The 23,419-nt window shown below is 39.3% G+C and overlaps 1 protein-coding gene across 1 annotated transcript in view; it reads right to left on the bottom strand.

Annotated features, from left to right (window-relative positions):
• Positions 1–21,637, bottom strand: part of PREX2 (phosphatidylinositol-3,4,5-trisphosphate dependent Rac exchange factor 2) — a 171,377-nt gene extending 149,740 nt beyond the window's left edge. The window contains exons 1-2 of the mRNA XM_005479357.4: positions 21,471–21,637; positions 21,193–21,386 (exon numbers count right to left, since the gene is read on the bottom strand). Of these exons, the coding sequence (XP_005479414.1) occupies positions 21,193–21,333 (141 nt within the window). The 5' untranslated portion in view covers positions 21,334–21,386; positions 21,471–21,637. The remainder of the gene's footprint in view (positions 1–21,192; positions 21,387–21,470) is intronic.
• Positions 21,638–23,419: the final 1,782 nt, after the last annotated feature.

Raw genomic sequence — 23,419 nt, 5'->3', positions numbered from 1 at the left:
TGAGACCTAAATTAACCCAGCATTTGATTGTATACATCACAGTGATCATACAAAACAAGCCACAATACTAGAGGGAAAAGCAGCATTTCAAGAGAGAGTGTTACTTACTCATCTAAGTAAAGTAGAGAAAAAAATCTGGTCACTTTCCTACCTCTACAAAATTTATTCAATCCCAGCAAGACAATGATAGTACAGGAGAGGATTATTTGCTCACATATATAAAGAGCCAGTAAGCAAGTTCATTTTCTAAGTCATACAGACTACTTTCATCCTTGGAGCATTAATAGCTAGTAAGTGGGAAGCCCTTTTGTAATATTTTCAACTACCCACAAAACTCCTTCCTTACTGGAAACAGTTGTCTTCCAATTAAGTTTTCAGTAATTAACATAATTTGGAGTGGGGGAAAAACAGCCAGCCCACAAATTAAAAATTTCACAGCTCTAATTAGAGATGGACACAAAAAAGTTACATGTGAAAACAGGTATGGATAGTTTTCAAAAAACCTTGACAAAAAGCTGATTACAGTCACGCCGATCATTAAAGCTTTATTCTAAACCTTGCATAGTTTTTCCTTTACAGAAACAACAGCCACACAACCCATACTTCAAACTGAAATCACATTAATTAGCTAGGCAGCAAAGTTTCAAAGCATACCAAATGCTTACTAGAGCCCACTCTGCCATTGTGTTTAGCTTTGAAAACAAGTGGTGATGAGGGAAATCTACATGATAAGCATACTTCAGCTACAGCAAAAAGGTTTTAGTCTGCCTAGAAATTGGCAACCGCTGGCTGTGTTTTCTATACTTTATGTTATGTTTCTCTGCTCGCTGGAACGAATTGGCGGCTATGAATGAAAAGAAACTTTGCATCTAATCAGTGGCATGAATTTAGACTGAAAGCTGCTGTGCAGGACTTGTATGAAAAGTCTGGGCCCTCTGCCATCCTTGTGCTTGTGAATGGAGCGGCGTGAGCCACATGCCCTGCTCCTCCTCCCCCGGCTGGGGCCTTCGCCCTTCCCTGAGCTGGGGGACTGGGGAACCAGCCCCTCACTGGTGCAACTACCATGACCCAGAAAGGCATTCAGTGCCATCAATGCACTGCTTGAGAGATCTCAGCTGCGCTTCCCATCCTGCTGCTTGCACTCCTGCTTTCTAAATCAACTCATGGACCAATGGCGAGGGAGCCCCCCGTGCTCATTCCCTTGATAAATGGGCCCCTAAACTGATCTCTGACCTCCCTGCATACTTTTCCTACGTTACTGCTGACCCCAGAGGCTCTGCAGCCCACTGTCCTCAAAGGTTTGAATCTGGGTTTGTGTCAGGACATACTGATCAAGAAGAAAAAACAAACCCATGACTTTATTACCATACAATTACTCTAACAGCAAAATCCCATACAATTACTCTAGCCCTCTGGGAGAAAAATCCCTATTCTTCTATTCACTCATAAGGACTACCACATGCTTTTGATTACAGCACCACATCCAGTGAGTTTTCAGGACATACAAAACAATATAAAATCTATTAGGTAAATAAAACTTCACATTTTCTTCAAAATTATTATTAGACGTCCTACTTAACAAAAAAAAGTTCATAACACACTAAATTTTACATATTAACTACTACTGCTATTAAGTAATTCATTTAACTTCAGAGCTGAGTCAGACTTAGAATACATGCTATTAAAAATTCCAAAGAACAATCACAATGTCTGTTTCAGATGTGTATTTGTTTAGTTCTCTTCTACAATCTATGTTCAAATAGTGCTTAGATTGACTTCAATAAAGCATCTCTCATATTTAAAACAGTAGAACTGCAAAATGCCATCTTTTTTCTGTTGAATACTATATTAATGGTTTTCTTCAATTTAAAATATTAATATACTAAGGTGCCTAGCACATAATTCAAGCTTATCACTTCAGTTTTCAGAAACTTCTCTGTATAATATCCATGTTGTCCCATTCCAGAACTGCTCTTTGTATAAGTCTACCCAAAGAATTTATCCAGATGCGTTTCCATTCAAAATGTAAATGTAATTAAACCCCTGGGCTTTTACAGTTTTCATTAATGCATATTTCTCTTTTGCTAAATTACTTTTAAACTTATCCCATTTTATTAAGCAAAGTATACTGTAGTGCATCTCAAGTAACCTGCAACTAAATGAGGACCTGAACAGATCACTCCCAAACAGTGAAGGAAACTTCTGACTCTGAGCAAGAGGAAGGTTACTCATCTCTACTTCACGCAAGGAACCTTTCTCAAGCAGGGGACCAGCAGGACTCCAGAGGAAGCTTCCCTCATCACCTCTCTCCATCCAACACACATGGCATTTCTTTGTCCCTTAGCAAAGATGCATTAGCAAAACTACAGATGAAGTGTGAAGTGCTTTGCCAAAAGCTGAGAGAGAGGATACACTGGAAAACCAATGGACTTCTAGTGAGATCACTCCCCTTCCATGTCACATCAGTAAAACATATTCCCTGGCTGTTGCAGAAAAATGGGACTGGTCAAGCACAGACAACCATGGAAGAAAGCTGAGTGAGCATTAGTATATTGGTTTGGTTAACTGAAAGAACAGGGACTGGCAAAGCTGTGCCTGATCTCATAACACTGCTGCACAAATTATGTCTTTATTTACAACACTGGGAGATGCTCTACAGTGAAAAAAGACCTGCACATATGATGACAACGAAATCACCCCAGTGGTTTAACAGAGTTAGCAGAAGTTAGCAGACACCAGTCCCTGGCACTGAGGACAAATCTTCCCCTGCTCTTCTCCGTCCAACAGACCTGCATTAACATGAGCAGCAATGTACAACTCCAGTAATTGTGTTTAAGCTGAAAAACATACATTCTGACATGTAAACTGATACCTCTGCATAAGTCATTAGCCTTTGCATTCAAAGCACAAGTCTCTACTGCTTCAGACCAGCTGGTAATAGTAATAGATTAAGTAAGCCTTGGAGTTTACCAGAGCAAGGAATTTCACTTTCCTAGTATTTCATTACTATTTCTAAATAAGCAGGAACAAACAAGACGACCTAGAAACCCAGAATTTCAGTGCAAGCTTTTTATGCAGAATGCACTCAAGTGTTTTTATCTTTTGATTTTTGCTTGCAATTCATTGGCCTTTTTTTTGGCCTGTTCTTGCTTGCTCGCTGTTTCCACTGCTATAATCCACTCCCAGCTCTTAATTCTGTTGACTTATGCTATTTTACCCTTTTTCCCTGATCCTGCATTTATGAACATACTCATCGTGTGGGAAAAGAGTCAAATTCTTTCCCAATCCAACTTTCAGGTTTGGTACTGAAAGGGTGCAGGCCCATCAGAGATGAAACTGCTTGGAAAATCCTGCTCAAGCCGGTGGCTCTGGACTGGAACAGGCACAGCGGCTGCAGCAAGGTGGCAGATGAAGAGTGAAATGAGTGCAGTGGTGTGCAGGGTGCCAAGAATACTGAGTGCAAACAGATTCTGTGGGCAGTGATGGTGGAGGCTCCTAATTAGCCTCCACTGAGCACTGCCGAGCTTTTCACTTGGTTGAGCTGACTGGATTCGCACACAAGAGTAAAAGCCTGGTCTCTGAATTAGGAAAATAACCCCATTGCATCCTCCACTTTGTCTCTCCCTCATGTTTAATGTAATTCTATGAAACATGAAGGGGTCAGTTTCCTGACCAAACAGACAGAAAACTGTTCTTGCACTGCATCTGTTTGTTAAAAGCAAATGTACTGTGCTTTACTGACTTGGCCACAAAATAGTAAAGATAAGCATTTTATTTGTGCTAAGTGCTTAAATACATGCAGAAGGATGTTAACACCCTGTGTGCTGCACAAAATCAGCATTATCGTGTTTTCTCAATATTATGAAGTTATAAAAATACAGAACTTTAAAAATCACTTTTAGTTTTAAAAACTTTAAATGCTACACCATGAGATCAAATGAGTGGGATTTTTATAAATTAAATCATTAAAGCAGTATCTAGGTACCCCTCACTAACAGAGAGCACATGCATATCTCTGAAAGGCATCAGTTTATATTTTAAATATTGTTAACACCTGAAGCACTGTGCTTTCTCCTATCACACTGCTGTATTTTCCCTGCAATATCTTAAAATTAACCAGATCTCTCCTTCACCTGTTTCAAAAATCAGTTACCTCCTCTAGGCCCTCAAACCTGCTCCTCTTTCCTCCACCAAAGCTGCTGGCTACTTTTTCGTACCACACATCCTGCTCAACTGAATGGTGGAGCAGCCTTTCACATCATGTTTTCTTGTACTATGGTAGGCCAATCTATGTTAGAAAGAACTAGCTAGAGGTTCAGACATGTCACTAAGACAATTAAATTTAGCCCTTGTGCTATTTCTCTAACCAAATCCAGGACACCCATAGAAAGCCTCCAGCATTCATAAGTACACATTCAAACTTTGTTACCCAGAACTCTTTAAATGCTTGGGCAAAGAAAATAAAATTCTAGACACTCAAGTCTCCTATTTTGCAATTTGTATTTGGCTGGGCTAGGAGTTTTTGTAGCATTCCTCAGCATCTGTCTCTGCTCCCTCCCAGCTTTGATTCAGCAATGACTCCAGATGCCAGTTGTCAGAATACCCACCTCACAGCAAGTGGCACCTCTGACAGGAACAGTATGGATTGAGTTCCAGTTGTTCCAAACAATGGAAGTCTGAATGCACCATAAACAACAGGCAAATCTCAGAATAACTCTGGCATTTTGAGAATGCTTACCATTATGTGTTATCCAGCACTATTATCAGGATACACAATCTACAACACACATTAAGAGTCTTCTTAGCTAATGTAAATTTGGACATTCAAAGTAAATATTTATTTAAACTAAGACAAAGCACTTCCATTATGACACTAGAGTTCCAGGATAATGTTAACTTCTTTTTGCTTTTTTGAGCATATACAGTAGCTCCAGTAAAAGCCTTTACAAACACAAACATTAAGTACGCTTCTGAAAACAAGTATTTTATTCATGGTCACTTAATGAACTCATTTTTTGGTTACCAAAGAGAGGTGGCAAAAGCTGTCTTCTTTCATTCATACTAGAAGTAGGCAGAAAAGACTGAAAATAAAAAAAAAATTAATACGAATAAAGGAGTTCTTCACAGCATAAGGAACAGTTTTCAATGGAAATCTAAAGTGGAAAATTTATAGATAAATCTGACGGAAATCTTCTGAAGTAACAGGAAATAGGGAAAGAATGCCAGGAGGCCTGCATGGATGAACAAGTAGCTCTTGGACAAACTTAAACACAAAAAGGTAGCTTAAAATGGGTGGGAGCAGGGAAAGGCAGCCAAAGAGGAATACAGAGAAAGTCTCCAAACAGCCAGGGAGATGATGATGAAGTTAAAGTAGTGGCTGAAGTAAATCTGGCCAAGGACATCAAGGGTAACAAAATGAGCTTCCTTAAGTACATGAGCAACAGAAGACTAGAGAAAATGTGGGGTCCTGTCAGGAAGGATACCACTGGTAACCTGGTTACCAGGACATGGACAAGGCTGAGGCACCCAATGCCATTTTTTACCTCTGTCTTCACCAGCAAGTATCCCGGCCACATTACCCGAGCTGCAAAAGGTGGAAGCAGGAACTGGAAGAGTGAAGCACTACTCACTGCAGGAGACTGGGTTCGAGAAGATCTAACAAAGTTCACACTGCAACAGATTGCCCAGAGAGGTTGTGGACTCCACCTGTTGAAGGCAGACTAAAGGAGACTTCGAGCAACCTGATCCAGCAGAAGGTTTCCTGCCCATGGCAGGGAGGCTGGAGATAGATGATTTTTAATATTCCTTCCAATCTAAATTATTCTATGATAACACCAATAAAGAAACAAGGGAAAAATCTATTATTCAGCTTTTAGGAAGGGTATTTAACTTAATTCAGTTAAGCTTAATAACTGAGCAAAAAAAAAGAACAACACAAAGCCTCTTACCCAAGTTTGTCTTCATCTATTTACTAGCAAGATAAACAACTCCCGACAAAGGCATCTCTAGTAAATGCCTCTGGTTAGGACTGACCCCCCCCCAGCTACTCTCTTATATATATGTCAGAAAGCCATAATTATGTTTTTATTCATATTTAGCACAGCTTTACGTGCCTCTAAAACAAAACTGAAAAGAAAATTTGTATTAGAATGTCAACAGCAGCTCATTCCCCACCTCACCCTAAAATCTAAGGAAAGCTTGTTTTCCCAAAATTTCCATTTCAGTGGACATACATAAGCAAGTATGAGCATACAAATTTAGAAGTCTGTTGTGTAGAAGTTGACTTTCAGAAAATTTGGAACAGTCTAAATGTACTTTCATTCTTCATTTATCAAAGTACTTATCACTGAAGACATTCTCTCTCACATTAAGGGAAAAACCAGACAAACACTTTTTAATTTAAAAAAATCAAAGCCTCTGTTGGGCAGGAGCAGCAGTACCTAATCCCCCAAGGCCAGGTGGCAAAGTTCTGAGTACTAGTTGTTAAAAGAGCAGTAAAAAAGGTATGAAGTCCAAGTGCATGCAACAAAGTGCCCTGCCTAAGTCTGTCCCCATGTGAATAGAAGGGGTAGCAGAGTGCTGGCAGTTTTTATTGAGGAATTTTCACTCTGCATCAGAAGCCCTGGAGATCTGAGGAGAATCTGAAATGTAACCAGCAGTCTGGTTCCTCGGGTCCTTGTCTTAGCCTGGGCACAAAATCAGGCTGTCTCGTAACTTATGTTAACCATACCCACATCTTAGGTCTGGTCATGATTCATCATGGCTTTAAATCCATGTAATATTTGGTGTATGCACGTAAACCAGAATTAAAGATATATCTAGCCCTCTGTTCCTGGTGTAGCTCTATATGACAATCTGCTGAATTAGAAACTAATTTATAAAGTGATGGGACAAGTCTTTATATAAAAAGGCAATATTTGATAGCACCTGATGTAGCCACTTTTCCTAAATGTAAAAATTCATGAAAACAGTAGTCCCTTAAAATATTTGGGTTTATTGTAGTAGCAGAAGTTTTCAAAAGGCCAAAAATATTATTTTAAGATGCTTCATTTTCTCTTAAAACCTTATAAGTGGAATTTGGTTGCATATGGAAAATCTGCAGTTCATGTACATTTTTCATTAACCAGAAAATAAATACCTCAAATCTTTCACTGTACAAGACTTCATTCTACAATAAGGATATTTAATATGCTAATATTTGTTTCCCATCTGTAGTGCACAGTAAAGCTACTGCTGCCCTATTGACAATGAATGTTGCAGGAGATGGTGAATGGTTATTGACAGATGACTGGACTTGAGATAGGTGCAAGACAAAACCAAGTAAATAAACTTGAAAAAATGGAAGAGTAAAGGGTCAGCAACAAGAATTGCTCTGATATACTGGTAAATTCCTTTTCGAAGTCTGTGGCATAACTGTAGTAAATGCTTTATTTGTTACCACTACTCAGATTATGAGAAACATTTACTCTTATTAAAAAGTAATTCAAAGGGTCTTTTAATTTTAATTTTTTAATAAAAAGTGAAATTAAAAGTTTTAGAAAAAATAGGAGAAAGTCAAAAATAGGAAAGTCAAAGCACTGTATTATCCCAGAGCTGTTTGGTGGCTGGGAAACAACAGGAAAAGGACTGGAATAGCCATTACAACCTTTACTGCCATGGTACATTAAGAAAGACAACAGCATACAAAGAACAAACATTTTAGACACAAAATAACATTTTGCTAAAGCCCTGTTTTACATCTAACAGTTTCCGCAGTCAAAAGCCAAATTGCACTTGGCAAGTAAATATGGGGAATTTCTCATTACAAAGATATGCAATATGCAAATGCATAATGGTCATCATGGCGGTCATATTTTAATATTTTATTTTTTCTTACTGTAATAAGAATACCTCATTTGGTCCAAACACCAAGCTTTTTTATTAGCAAAATCTACAAGTGCAAAAATTGTTACTTTTTGTGTTGGATGCTGCTGCTGTGTATTTCCAGTACACATTTCTCACAGGATGCCCAAATAAACTTCAGTTGGTCCTTCATTTTTTTATCCTTCACAATACAGCAACTTCCAGCATCACTTGCTCACAAATACTGTATGGTGATCTACATAAAATCTGGTTAAATATCAGGACAACTGAGTATTTTATGTAATACGACACTGATAACCATTTTAAAGTGGCATTTGTACACCAAATAAATTTGACAGAGAAACAAGAGAATCTTGGTTAACCACTTCACCAGAAAATTTTGACTCAGACTCAAAAAAGTGTGTGAAGGAATCATAAATATTTCTCAGTGAAGAAGTACCCTGCAAATTTCTTTGGAAAACCTATGCTTTACTGGATTGCATGTGTTGAAAAGTACATTACTAAATCAAATTTAATAAGTTAATGAGATTGAGTTTTAACTAGTCAACTTAATTACCTGTAATTGATAGTGTAACAGATGATAAACTACTGTAACTATGAAGTCCAATTTTACTTTCTAAAAAAAAAAAATTTAACTTGAAAGAAGCTGGTCTTCTGAATGAAATTATGAAGTAATTCTACAGCTCCTGTTCAGTAGTACAGCTCCTGTTCAAATTTATCTTCATGAATTCCAATTAAAATAATCTTTAATCATGGCTGATGGTCATCTCCCACAGCTCATGGGAATGTTCTATAACACAAGTATGTGAAATTTAAAGACATGCAATCTCTTTGGAACTTACAGGCCGAATATTGACTAAAAAAATTTTCACAGTATTTTCAGAAGGCCAGTCAGAGTCTTTGTCTTTCCCTACCTATGGAAAACCACAGTTTATATTGCAGCAGTATCAGCATAATTTATCCTCACCTTCACATGAAAATTTCAACAGAGTGTTTGCTGAGACACTGATTTACCAGCCTTCCCCAATTTTGTCCTGGCACAGCAGACTAAAAACAAAGCATGTTTCCTTTTTGCAGTTCAAATCCTTACTATTATGAAATCTTCCAAGTCTACTATATTTTTATTCTGCTCTGCTTTCATTTTGAGGATATCAGCCAGGCCCAAGCTTTATTTCATCACCTATCTAAAACTATTCTAAACACAGCATAATCTGAGTGTTTAGAGAGAGGCAACCAGAAGCATTCCCTGCTGTCAATTTGCTATTTCTAAGTGCAAATACTGAGATGTAATTGAGACGGATAGAACTGATGGTAAATTGCTTTAAGACATTTAAGAGTGAAGCACCGTGTTTCAAGAGAGATGACAGCATCTTCATACAGTAATGACAATTCAGTTCTCTGTGCAGCCACAGTGGGAATGAAGATCTTCCTTGGTAAGGGTCGAAGACCACTTCAATATCTGCAGAAAACAGGAAACTTTCCTTGCCATTGTTTCTGTCTGGTCTGACAACTGTTCAGTACAACTAAACACGGGAAAAAGTCCCTTTATTTCCTGTGAGGACAACCTTGTAGCATATGGGAAGAAATTAACACACTCATACAGAATATAATTGCCAACTTCCAGGCATTATTCTTAATAAACAGGATCTCATGCAGTGTCAAAGAGATAAATGAACCCTTAAGTAAATTAAAAGTTACTGCTATCAGCTCTTCACTCTTCTGGCCCTACCCACATAAAGAATCCTTCCAGGTATATCGCAAGATATTTAAATGCGGTCTACAACCAATTAATTTAGTGATTTCCATTCATTATTTTCAGTATTGTTATTATTAATGGTGTTTATGTGTTATTCTGTGTAACTGAACTACAGAACCAATATCTTAATAGAAAATGAACCTTTCCAGTTAGAGAAAACAACAGACACAATCCTTGTACTTAATATGTATCCAGTGTAACTCTAAGCCACAGAAAGATCTCAGCTCTGCCAAAAATATTCCCAACATTATGGAAGTAATCTACAACTTAGCACTTTACAAATGTTCCATCAGTCACACCCTTCTGAAAACCTGGAGGTCTCTTCTACTGATAAAAGAGATTAACTAAAGACAGCTCAAATGCTGCTCTTGCCAATAAAAAAAATTCTCAGTTATCTTTTGATAATTATTGAGATTTCATACTTTATCATAAAAGCAAATAAGCACACAATAACCAAATTCAAAGATAATGGTATTTTCACCCCTCAAGATGACTGTATTTGAAGATGCCTAAGAAACACTGCACTTGTACTGCTCCCCACTCACAGCAAACATCCAGTAACATAGTTAACTTCTGGGACCATGACCAGCATCTAATTTGACACTGCAAAAGCCAGTGATGTCTGCCTTATTAACACACATACTACAGCATGAGGAAATCTCATCACATACTTGTTATGTTTCAAAGGGGATTTTTGTGCAAGTTTTCATTTTTAGAACTAATTTTAGTAACCCTTTCCTCTTCCTTTTCAACCTTGGTAGTGTATTTTTCCTTTACATTTTCTCCTTCCTATTTCCAAAGCACAGAAATGTAATCTCATAACTCTTACTGTTCCTATTTATTCCTGGTTGGCTACTTAATCCTTCACCGAGATCTCTTTCTAGATCTTTTCCCCATTCACATAGCAAAGCAGAATTGTAAGAAAAAGCAAATGGCAGCTGCAAGTCATACTTCAAGAATCTTGCCAAATCTCTAAAAATACCACTTTTGAAATTTAAAGATAAGTAAAGAAGTAAAAAAAGGGCCTAAGTAAGGTGCTAACTGCACATTGCAGAAGGATAAACAAATCTAACACCTTTCAGTCAAGAAAGATGTTACTATGACAAGTATGAGGTACTGAATTATGACAAGAAAAGTCATAATTCAGTATCTCAAACATCTATTACACACATTTCGGGATGTTAGTTCTTGCTCTCTGAAAACTGCAAAAGACCTAGAATGAAACTAGGCAGAAGATCAAGGATACCGACACCAGAAGAACTCATCACAAAGGAATTGGAAAGATGATTAAAAGTATGAAAAGGGTTTCATAAAAAGAATAAATAGATTTCTAATGAGAAAAATAGCGATGTAAGTACTTAGCACATTTTTGAGACAGGATATTTAAAATGCGCAAAAGGAATTCTTTTATGGGACACACATTCAGAAGTTACAGGTGCCCAAAAAAATACACAAATACAAAAATAAAGTAATCAAACTCAGAAATCACTTAGTTTGCAACAAGGTACTACACCTACACTCTTCAGGAGAGACCTGAGAGCCCCCAGTCACAAAGCACAGACTCTCCAAATAATGCTACTACTTAATATTATTTTAAAAAAAAAACTACTGTGTGTTGTAGTTGAGCAATGGTATTCCCCAGTTTAGTGCTCCCACTGAAACCACACATCACTGATTCACTGCTCCCCCCTCCTCTTGTGGTGAGCTAGAGAGGAAAATTTGAAGCACAAAAGGTAAAGATCACAGGTTGAGATAAGAACAACCTACTGGAAACAGCAATGAGATAAGAAAATTAACAGTAACAGCAACATTACTAATGGCAGAGGGCACAAGAAACAGGTGAATGATTCAGATGGAAACAGCAGGACCTGACCACAGCCTCCACCAGGCTACCCTGACCAGAATGGACCCCTTTATCCCCAAGAGATCCCCTTTTCCCCTCTCCCACTGATGATTTGAGATGGTACAGAATAATCTCCATGTCCTAGCCATGCCCCCTCCTGTCTGCTGCAAATATTAACCCTGTCCTGGCCAGAATCAGGGCAGTGGGCTAGACCTTCTCTTAAATCTGTCACAGCAATTCACAGGTTCCTTCCAGCCCATCTCATTTTAGTCATTATCATACTCTGCCAGTTCATTTTTAAGTAGCATTTTATCATACTTTTCATGAACAAAAACCAACAGATATTAGAAGGAAGGAAGCAGCTCTCATTATAAATGTAGGGTGGCCATCTTTACAAAGGCATTCTTTGAATCAGGACTTATTTATTGCCTTCCTGCTTCCTATGGCTTCTGCAAAATAGCTCTCCCTCCCAGACAACAAAAAGATAAATACAAGCTATTCAGCCACAAACACTTTACAAGTGACACAACACTAACTCTACAGGTGTGTGCCACTTTTTCCCTCCACCTTGTCAGGCTGTGGTATCATTTTAAGGAAAGTGGTGCTTATACACTGCAGAGCTTCAGGTGCTGCCACATCCATTTAAGTCTCAAATGCCTCTGTGACTCTTAGAGCAAAGACCACACTCACACTACACAGTCAGAGGATATTGTCTCAAAGCATTCAATTGCATGCTATTTCTTCTAGGAATACAGATACCTTACCAAAAGAATATAAGGATATGGTAACTTAGCACATACTAGAGGAAAAAAATGAAGAGGTTTTCCAGCCTTGTTTCACAAATTCATAGCATCCCAGACATCAATCACTTTGTCACAACATATTTGATTTAGACATAAAGAGACTGGGATTGTTAAGTCAACATGTAGGAACACATTCATCCCTCACTCTAGGAATTACTCCTTTTAAACAGCCTTAGAAAATTAAAAATTTATTTCAGAGGTAAAATTATGAAATATGGTTTTAATTTAAATTCACCATCATATTAATTGATACTGGTCACTTGCTCTAGTTATTATAATAGGCAAAATAGATTTAGAAAGTAAACATGCCAATATATATAATGTATTTAACATCCAGGCACAAGTATCAGCAGCCACAGAGAAATGTCATTTTGAAGTGAGAATTCATATAAAACTTCCCTAGGAAGGTCAAGGATTAGATTATTTATTCTGCTTCACTCATCAAGATATTATCAATTTGTCAAGGGGCCTGCATCATACAAATTACACTGAAATAAAGAAAGCCACCTTACTACAATGCATTATGTTTTTTCCAGTACTCACTTCAGTTCTGTTTCTCCCATACATTCCCTTCATGTTCTTCAGCCTTGAACTTGGAAGCTCATCAGGGATGCCAGATGATTCGGCAGCCAGACTGCCAAAAGCACAATGGACAATCTGGAGGTCTCGTGGGGTCTAAAATAAGTGTCAACCAACGCCTAATTTCTCAGTTCTGTCCCTACAATGGGATAAACTCAACTGTGAGCAGCCTATGAGACAATCCCAGGAGCAATCAAGCTTCACAAAACAAAGCTGGCTTTGAACAGTTGTCCTTGCAGCTTCTCAGACATTTTAAGCAGACAACCATTCTTTTAGCATCAATTATATATGAAGGGAAAGAGTTGCTTTGCTGTCAGAGTGGTGAACTGGGAATCAAGACATCAGATTACATTTCTGGTTCTGGCACAAGCTTCTACAGGGAGCCAAAAATCAAGATCTAAGTTTCCCATTTGTAGAACTACACAGGTTTGATTTATTCATGAAAGCAATGCACTAAGATATCTCTGAATAGAAAATAGTACAAAAGTGCCAGATTATCTTTTCCTGAGCAAAAATAATACAGTTGAATTTTTTTTTTTAAAAAAACCAAAACTATGTACCTGAGTTTTCTCTTAAATTTTGAATAATTGCTTGCTGAACAGTACAGCCTGGCAATCTGCATTGCAATTTCAGAGTATAAAGGAAGTAGAGATGCAACCCTGAAAATTCTGTTCTCCTGAAACTGGCTAAAACTTCAAGGCAGTCAGCCTTTTTTCTGTCATAGCAATAAATTGCAAACTGATGACTCATGGAGGTTGGAAAGGAGGTCATCTAGCCCAATTGCTTGAACAGAGCAGTGTCAACTAGAACAGGTTGACAGTCTTGCCTAGATGACCTTCAAGCAAAATTTTAAAAAAGCCTCTGAGCAACTTATACCAGTTTTTGACCAGTTTTATTGTGAGCAGCATTTTTTCCTTTCGCACCACGTTGGAGTTCCCATCTTCCATGGCCTCCCCTTCTTCCACTCTGCACTTCTGAAAGGAATGTGGCTGCATCTTGCCCACACCTATCCATCAGGGAGTTGTAGACAACAATAAAAATTCCACCTAACCTTCTCAAGGCCAAAGACCCCTGGCTCTCTCAGCCTCTTTGCAGCAATATGCTCCCGGCCCCTCCTCACCTTGCTGGTCAGCATCAGACTTGTGTCAGTAGGTAAAACTATTTCCTCAGTTAGGGAGCTGAAAATGTGACTCTCAGAAGCCTCACAGATGTAGAGCAGAGGGTAGAGAGTCACCTCCCTTCACCTGCTGGCAACACCCTTGCTAGAACAATCCCAGGATGCTGATTCTTTCCTGCACTGAAAGGGTGCAGTGCTGACTCATACTCCAGTTCTTGCCCAGAAGTACTCCCAGAGTAACCTCTGTAAAGCTGCTTTCTAGCCCCCAGCCTGTACAGGTGAACCAGGTCATTCCATCCCAGGAACAGGACTCTACCACCAAAACACAGTACCCAGCACCAGATTCAGACACCTCCTCAACACCTCCAGGAGTGGTGACTCCACTTTGCTACCTTGATTCTTGTATTCCTCCTGAGTAGCAAGTCCCACATGTTCATCAAAGACCGCAATAATTCTGCTCAATCCCAAACAGAAAACAATCAATACACACATAGTTGAGTCCTAAAGCAAAAACAGTTAGATAAAATTTCTGTAAAAGATTATGCATGAGGATGTGAGTACAAGTAGGTGAGTACAAGTGTTTTCTTGAAGACACTTGTATAAAAAGGTAAAGTCTTAAATAAAATTCATTACCCTTGCTCAAGCCTGTATTTCATTCATGGGTAATCCAATTCCTTTCCAAACAGGGACATATACTTTACTCAGAGATACACAGTTATAGCCTTCTGCAGATTAGCAAATCATGCCAATCGGTATCTTAGGTCAACTACAGCCAGCTTGGATTTATTTTGGCCAAAGGACAGCTCCTTTTGGTTTCCCATGCAAAGAACTTTTCAATTTCTCACATGCTGTAATACTGTTACAATGACTCCAACCTTGTCTAATTGACAAAATTGCTCTAATTTTGCTAATCTTACCAAATAAATGCAAATCAACCTTGGGATGCCTGGTTTTTAAGCTTGGTGTTCATAAAATGGTGACAAAAATTACTACAAAATGGAGTTTAAAAATATGTCTCCATAAATATTTCAAATTGTTGTCATTATATCACAAAGCTTTCACATTGTCATCTCCAAGGAGCTTCATATCTCCTTGTTGTTTCTTGTAGGCAGCTCCTCTAAGCACTGACTCTTTCTCACAGCAGCCAACTGACTCCAGATCCCTCAACCAACCAATCCACTCTTTTATAACACTCTTCTGATTGGCTACAGGTGTGGCCTGTTAAAATCAGGCCTGCTCCTAATCTTTAATAATTAACCCAGCTGCAACTCTTTAGGGGATAAGATTACTTTCTATACTACCTTTATTTCTTTATATTGTATCCCCCTACATGAAATCACTGCAAACAGCATACTAATCAACAGCATTAGGCTGCATGGAATAACTTAAACCTGGATGCTCTGATCCATGGTCCCCCTCAAGTAGCCTCTTCTAAATTAGCAACTCACACTACAAATTTGTGAAACACATGTGCCAGGAGAGTTAGGACTGAGCTGTAAAACAGAGCAAAGAAATAAATGGAAAACTGCAAATATTATTTATAAATACAGATAAATCATGAAGTTGTACAACATTTCTAAGCATATTATAGGCTTCAAAAGATTAAGTCTTAGTCTACAATAAGTCTTAAGAACAGATAAGTTTCTTAAATGCTATGGAACAAAGATTTCTCCTTTCAGTATTCTAAACTTTTCACTGAACAGCTCAACAAACCACCTTTCTTCCCAAAGAAGCGTTTTTCACAATACAATCTAAGTGCATCTGAGAGCAGTAAGAAGAAATACATTGAAAAGTATGAAACATTTGTCATTGTCTAGCCTAAATCCCTCCAATTCCAAACAAGATAAGATATGTACTCAAAAATTCTTCTGAAAAAACTCTGGTTTTTGCCACTGTCCTACATTGCACGAATTCTGCGCTCACCTAGTAAAGACACTCACATGAAAAAAAATCTTTCTTGCTAATCCACTCCATCAAGCAGAGTGTTCAACCTTGGGGCAGGTGTTACAAAGAAATAAACAGCTTTTAAGCAGTAACCCTTACTCCGATAGGGACCACAGGTGGTGCCATGGATACAGACAAGCAAAGTCAAATAAAAATAGAATGCCACACTCACATTTTTTGTTAACACTTCAGCAAGTTAAAAACAGAAATTGGAAGTGAATGGAAAAGATATTGACTTTCTATGGTAATTGTGTTTGCACTTCCTTTTGACTTTTCATGATGAAGTAGCCATAGAATGTTGTTTTTCTTTTCCTGAAGAGAAAGGAAATCACATAACCTTATCAAAAAATGCAGCCAGCTAAAACCCTTCCCTTCCATTCATTTAAATCCCTTTTATAAAATATAAATGCAATTATGAAAAGCACTATGAAGCCACTAATCATCACTGTAATTGAGATATAACATATTCAGTGAGTGGGACCAGATGATCCTTATGGGACCCTTTCAATTTAAGGTATTCTGTGATATATACACACATGCACACAAAAACAACACACACAGACACACTGTTTTTATATCAAACCACAGCCATAAAAGATCATTTATAAGTTGTTTTTTTTTTGTGGAAAGCCCAACATCTAACTTTATTATATAGCATAACTATTTGAGTAGCTTTCATCCACAACATAAATCCTCCATTGCTAGCCAGGCTTAGTAACACTGAATTTGACTATAAAGGTTACCTGAAGTCTCCATTACTGTAATCACTTCTCCAAATAATTAGTCTGCTCAAAAATCAGAGAAATATTTATTGAGCCAAGAGACAGGGAATGTTCAGCAGGGGAACACAGAAGCCGAGGAGTCACACAGACACTGAAAAGGCTGCACAACAAACCTTATAAACAATATCTCTTTATACCAATTGAAAAGCAAGGATTCAGCTTCCCTTAACAGGGCACATTTAAAGAAAACCAACCATTTTTTTCACTTTAGAGCAAGCAGAAGACAGTACACTATGTTGTAACAAAATCAAACTGATACTTGAGAGTTAACTGGCAGAAACATATATATTCACTGGGAGACTCTGTAAACCATACTGTAGTCTACATAATAAACTAGCTTTGTTTTTCCCCCAGCTGCTTCAAGATCTAACTAGCCACCCCAGCTGAGGCCGTGGGGAAGGCTTTCAGGAGTGCCAACATCTGCTTCTATTCCCATCAACGTCAAATTTGTCAGAACACAAAACTGTGCCAGAGAAACAATCGCTGCCATAGGAAATTAAACTCTACTTCCATGGATATCCCCTGAAGTACCAAGTGTAGCAGATTGATTACATTTCCAATTTCTATTTCAAAATAAAGTTTCTTTCCAAAAAATATACATGTGTATTTTAAATGTGTATATGCATATATGTACATGCATCCTAAAATTCTTTATGGCCTGGTTTACCTTAGTGGCCAGTCAATTAGTGTAAATCACAAACATAAAAACTAAGCCTTATATCAGGTAAAAAGGTGACAAATTAACCTAGCCACTTTTTAGCAATTCTTTACTATTAAGTACTTTTAATGTCTCATCAACCACAGTTTTACTGGTCTCTTTACTACTGCTATGTTGAGGAGCAAGTGAGTACCCTGATTACACACTAAATGAAACTTCACATGAAAACACTCAGCAAATTACAAAAAAAACCCAACTATTTTTTTAAGATTCTCATTTAAAAATCATATGTTCCCCAGCATAAAATCACAGACCAAGGAATCTTAGAAAAGTTTATGCAGTTTTGCTCCAGTTAGCTAGCCATAGAATAAAATCATTAATGCTGGAAAAGACCTCCGAGACCATCAGGTTCAACCAGTACCAAGCACTGCCATGTTCTCCACTAAACCATGTCCCCAGGTGCCACATCTGCTTCACATGTTTTGTGAACTCCTTCAGGGGTGGCAATTCCACCACTTCCCTGGCATCCTATTCCAATGCCTGAACACCCATCCAGTGAATCAATTTCTCCTAATAACCAACCCACCCCTCCCCTAGTGTAGCCTGGGGCCATTTCCTCTTGTCCTGGCACTTGTCAGGGCAGAAAAAAGACTGATCCTTACCTCACCACAGCTTCCTTTCAGGTACTTGTAAAGAATGATAAAGTTTTCCCTCAGTCTCCTTTTCTCCAGGCTAATTGTGCTTAAAGGACAACATAGGAAATGTCCCTTATGTTTACAGAGATCACAGTAAATATATTTTTGGTCATTTGCTATAAAGCATGAAGGAGATAAGGTACAAATTGATGATGTTACAACTTTTTTTAAAGCATATTTACTATAAGTACTTTACCATAAGTACCTAAGGTAATTATTAATTATTCAGTCATACAGTGGGATTTGTGGACATGGAATTATTTTATACAGTGCAAATATTCATCAACTATTACTTTCTGTCCCCTCCAGAAAGTTCATTTTGATAAGAAAGAAAGATTTTCCTCTATTCTTGCAAGTACACCTTCTCTTTCATTGGAAAGCAAAGATTTTGCCACAGGAAAATGGTATGATCATCAGCAAGAACATCTAGAAGCAGAAAAAGTCCAATTGCTAATTTAGCCAATAAAGCATCAACTGTCCATAACAGAATATTGTAGCTTAGTAAAAATAAAAACTTCTGTCTACAGATATAATTTTAAAAGGTCTTTTAGTGTCTTAAGTAAATTCTTCCATCACTTGTTACTTTTAAGAAATGCTAGAAGAAACAAAAACTGTGGTATTGCAATGGCACTCTAAATGTTATAATGAAACATCTGAAGGAAAAGAATAAGCATAAGTATATTTATTCATAATTTCCAGTGCATGCCTCCTCCTTCCAACATTGCTGCAACTACTGGGTGACTTAAGTTTATCCGCCTCACATATGTTTACACATCCCACTGCAATTGGCCCAAAATTGTTATTGCTGAGATCTCAACGCTACTACAGTTTATTACTGGAAGATTCAGGAGACACAAAAGAATAATATTAATACAAGCAGACCTTTTTCACTCAGATTTGTTTTGTCATGAGTGCAGATATAAAATAATATACTGTATTTACACAGCACAAAGCCAAAAAAGAAGAGGTGAATTAATTCACATGGGAATGACTACTCAGCTACTTCTACTTAATAAAGTTACATGTATATCAAATCTTCTGCTTTGTACCTTACAGTGTTACAGAATTTTGACAGAACATACAAGCCAAGCTACTTCTCACTGATAAGTGGAGGATGAGCAATCATAGAGTAGGAGGGGAAAAAAAGACTTTAAATAACCAACCAGAAATCTGTTATTTAATTACAACATAAACAAAAGAACCTATATAAATCTAGCATATAGTAGGTATGTTTCCAGTGTAGGGAAACCAGCAAATCATTTCCCATGTTGACACAGACCAGCAAGTCACTTCCTCCTTATAACCTCTTCATTCTCTAGCCATGCACAGGGATTTTTCATTTATCTAAGTGAATACCCAATTTCCTATTAACTACACTGAAAACTGCAGGTACTCAGAGCAAACTCTCAGGGACACTATAACTGGCTTCACCATCTCAGTCATAAAGGAAAGGTAGTTTCCACACAATGAGCTCCACTGACGACACTGAGATGACCTGGAAGTCCAGCTGTCAACTTTGGCTGGAACATAAACCCCTCACTCAGTGATTGGTTTGATGGCTTACGTAAAATCAGTGTCATGGTCTCCATACTGGCCCTAGTCCAGTGGCCCTCACAAATGCACCACCACAACTGATCCCAACAGCAGTCCTAGCAGGTAGACCAAAGGAAAGCTCAGAAAGCTCAAACAAAACTGAGGTACAATTAGAACATGTGGCATTTCTCTGTGAAGGATTTACATCTCTGAACAGTCACTTGAACCGTGTCCACAACTGTTAATGAATCTGAAAAGTTGATGTAGAACCAAGTATTTAACACCAACCCTTCTTCCTTTCTCCACATGATTTGTTTAGATCATCTTGATCCAAACTGCAAAAAGACTTATTACTGAATTCAGTGTCTGGATAGAACTTGAAACACTTACAGATTCTGATCCTTGGGAGAATTTGAGCACTTACTGCTTGAACTGAAATATCTATCTTATGTCTAAAACCTTAGAATTCAAAATTAAAGATATTACAAATTCTTCAAATTTGCTGAAATCCAAGACTCTGGCACACACCAAATTTGCGGGTTAAGGTAGAATATGGAATAACATTTCCTTAGAAAAGTTTTTTTAAAAGTAGGTAAAACCTGACCATTAAATGGAATCAAGTAAAATAATTGCACAGTCTCTTTTTCAAACATACATCCTAAGCTTAAAAAAAAAGAAAACACCCCAACACATTGGACCATTTACCATTTTTCATGGTGCTGCTGAGGATAAACATATGGAGAAAATAAGCTACTCTGTAGATCTTATTTCACTCCAATGTCTGTGCTTTTATTCTCCCTGTCACAGCCAACTTAAGAATTTCTTCTTTCATGGTAATAAGCAAAAAGTCCACAATTCTCAAGGCAGCAAGGCAGGAAGTTTGCAGTTGGAAGGATTTCCCCTCTTCAATGGGACAGGGGAAGAGAAATGTATGATGGGGCTACTGTGAATACTTTTGCAATCTGAAGCAGCTGATTTGAACATATTTATCACATCAGAGCCCTAAAGTGATGCTACCAAGATCAGGCACAAATGAAACACTGGCCACATCTGTTCTGCAATGATTTGTCCCTTTGGCTTTTTGAGTGAGAACTCCTGCCTTTCTGTCTAGGGTATTACCCGGCACCAGCAATCCCATCAAATGTAGCAGGAAGCTCAAACTGTCCCAACAGAGCTGAGCAGAACGCACGACGTTCCCAGCTGACCCCCTATCACAAGACGGGAGTGAACGCCACATGTGGCTTTAATGCCAAGCAGCTGCTGCACACCAGCACCCCCTCTGTCCTGCTGCCTCCCCCCTGCACCGCTGGGTTTCCAAGACTGTCGCAAGTAGTGGAAACCCTACGGCATCCTAAAATGAACACAGGCCCCCTCGCCCGATAGGTTTGGGGGAGCCCAAACCCATCGCCCCCATCCGCTTCCACTCGCGGAGACGCGAGAGCATCAGTGCCTCAGCGCGGCCGGGGGACGGGGGGCGAGGCGGGGAGGGAGGAATAAAGGGATAAACGCTTCGGCTATCTCCAGACCTGTTACCCTCCCTCCCTTTTGGGCAGCAGCTGGGGTTCAGCCCTGTCCCGGCTGGGCGCTCCCTGCCCCGCGGCCCCGGCGCCGCCGCTCACCGACACCAGGAACTCCAGCGTGCCCACGTAGTCCCGCTCCGTCTTCAGCAGCTCGTTGAGGACGCACACGCGTAAGCGAAGCTGCTTCTCCAAGTCCTTCCCGCTCTCCCCCTTGCCTTCCCCCTTGCTTTCTTCTGTCATGGTGCGGCGAGGAGGATCGGTGCTCCCAGCCCGGCGCCTTCCCCGGCGCTGCGCTGCGGACAAGGACAACAAAGACCCCGCCAAGTTACACAGCGGGGCCGGGGCCGGCCGCTCCCCACCGCGCAGCCCCCGCTCACCCCGCTCCGCCGCCGCCCGAGCTCCGCAGGCGACGAGCCGCCCCCGAGCGCGCTCCTTTCCCGTCAGGAAGGGGACACAGCCCGGAGGAAACGAGCGGTCACTGGTTCCCAGCTCGCCCTGCTAGCTGAGAGGTTGGAAAGCCTCCGCGGCAGCAGAGACTTGGACATTAATCAAAAGCTTTGTATCCATGTGACTCCAACCCCTTCCCCCCCTTCGCTAAATCTCAGGAAAAAGGAAAGGAAACAACTTCAGGGAGGATTGCGTGCCAGCTGCCTGTTTCACACACAAGCTGCGATCTCCAGTTTGAGGCTAATTGGAGTCCTCCAAGAACAGAGTAAAAGAATTATAAAAATGTCCCAGCGAGCTGGCTGGCGAGGGAATCGGCAGTTGTTTTTGTTTTCATTTTATCATCAGCAAAGAGCCATTTCAACTTCCCCTTCCACACCTTCCCACGAGATGTATATTACAGCGTGTACGAGCTGCGATATTCTCCCGAGCAAACATACAGAGCTAAGTGTGTGCTGAGCAGGTACAGAGAAGTTCTTTGAAGATAGTGAGGGGGTTTATGTTGGCTGTTTTTTTTGTTTACTGAAACAAAGTGCTATAAACTCTCCAGGTTATACAGTTTTCCTATCTGCCTATCAGATTTGCATGATACATTAAAAGGATTAAAAAATAATTCTGTAGGTATTTCAAACAGCCAGCAAAAATTATACAGCTGCTTTAGGTGAGGGAAACTGGTTTCTTGAAGACTGCAATATGTCAGGATGCTGCCATGTGAATTTTAAGACCACTGATGAAAACTGAAGTTTTCTCTGGGTAGCTCTTCGGTTTGTGAATGGAAAGAAAATGCAGGTCTTCAAATTTACATATTCCATATCAACTATCTTTCTAAACCTGCAACATCCTAAAGGGACAGCATAAAATGAAAACCTGAGAGTACAACTCTTCTACAGCTGCAGAACAAGTTGAGGCAGTGAGAGGAATCCTTTAGTAGGAGAGAATAAGCTAAGACATTTGTGTTCTGATAACTAGCCATCATCAGGCTGTCTGCCTCAGACATTTCTTGTGAAACAGAGGATACACTTCCCACAAGACATTTCCCAAAGAGCAGAGGAAAAAAAAAAAAAGCCTATTTCTTTGAATGTGACCTACTTCCTTGCATTCTCCCTTTCGCAAACACAAACAGCTCCTGTGCATAAAGCTAAGGCAAGGAGCAGCAATTGCTCAGGCAAATTCTTCCATATGTATCCTGCTCAGTATTTATGCTTGTGCAGATAAGCCTGGAAGTTGCCTGCTGACCTCAACATAGCTCCTTCCTCAATATAGGGCTAGTCCATTTCAAAAACAGATACTAATTTTCATGAAAATCAAAGCTTCACAATTTTTAGTACCTCATGGCCCTGCTAAATTTGGTTTAAATGGACTGATGGGTTGAAAAGCCAAACACAGCTTACTGAAGCCTCTTTCTTTAGAAAACCTGTTTAAAATAGACAGCCTGTCTCATGATTAGCTCAAAAGTTTTTCAGCTTCTTGCTGGGCTTCATCAGTGAGACATTGTCCCAAAGTCCTGAGGTTCTGTGGCATCTGCCCTGAACCTATGGAGGAGATTAGGTGTTTCACAATTGCTTGCATTAGCATCAAGAAGGCTTCTTCTAATCACCCATGGAACCCCGTGATGAAAAATGATCCAAAGCCACTGGAGCAGAACAAGCTATTACTTTGCACTCCTAAATGCATGTGGGTACCCTTCTTCAGGGGCACCCTACCCTCTAACTTGTTACATTTCCCATCAAAGAGCACCTTCTCTTTATTTTAGGAGAGCAGAGATAACATTTCTACATTTTTTGGTTTCAGATACCGCCATGTGCTCTCAGCTTCAGCCATGTGCCATTGGTTGTCACAATCCCCATGCACACGCACAGACCAAGGTGACAGCTAAAAGAGG

The sequence above is a fragment of the Zonotrichia albicollis genome, chromosome 1 (assembly GCF_047830755.1).
Source record: "Zonotrichia albicollis isolate bZonAlb1 chromosome 1, bZonAlb1.hap1, whole genome shotgun sequence".
NCBI classification, from domain to species: domain Eukaryota; kingdom Metazoa; phylum Chordata; class Aves; order Passeriformes; family Passerellidae; genus Zonotrichia; species Zonotrichia albicollis.
This window is presented reverse-complemented; position numbering and strand designations above follow the sequence as displayed.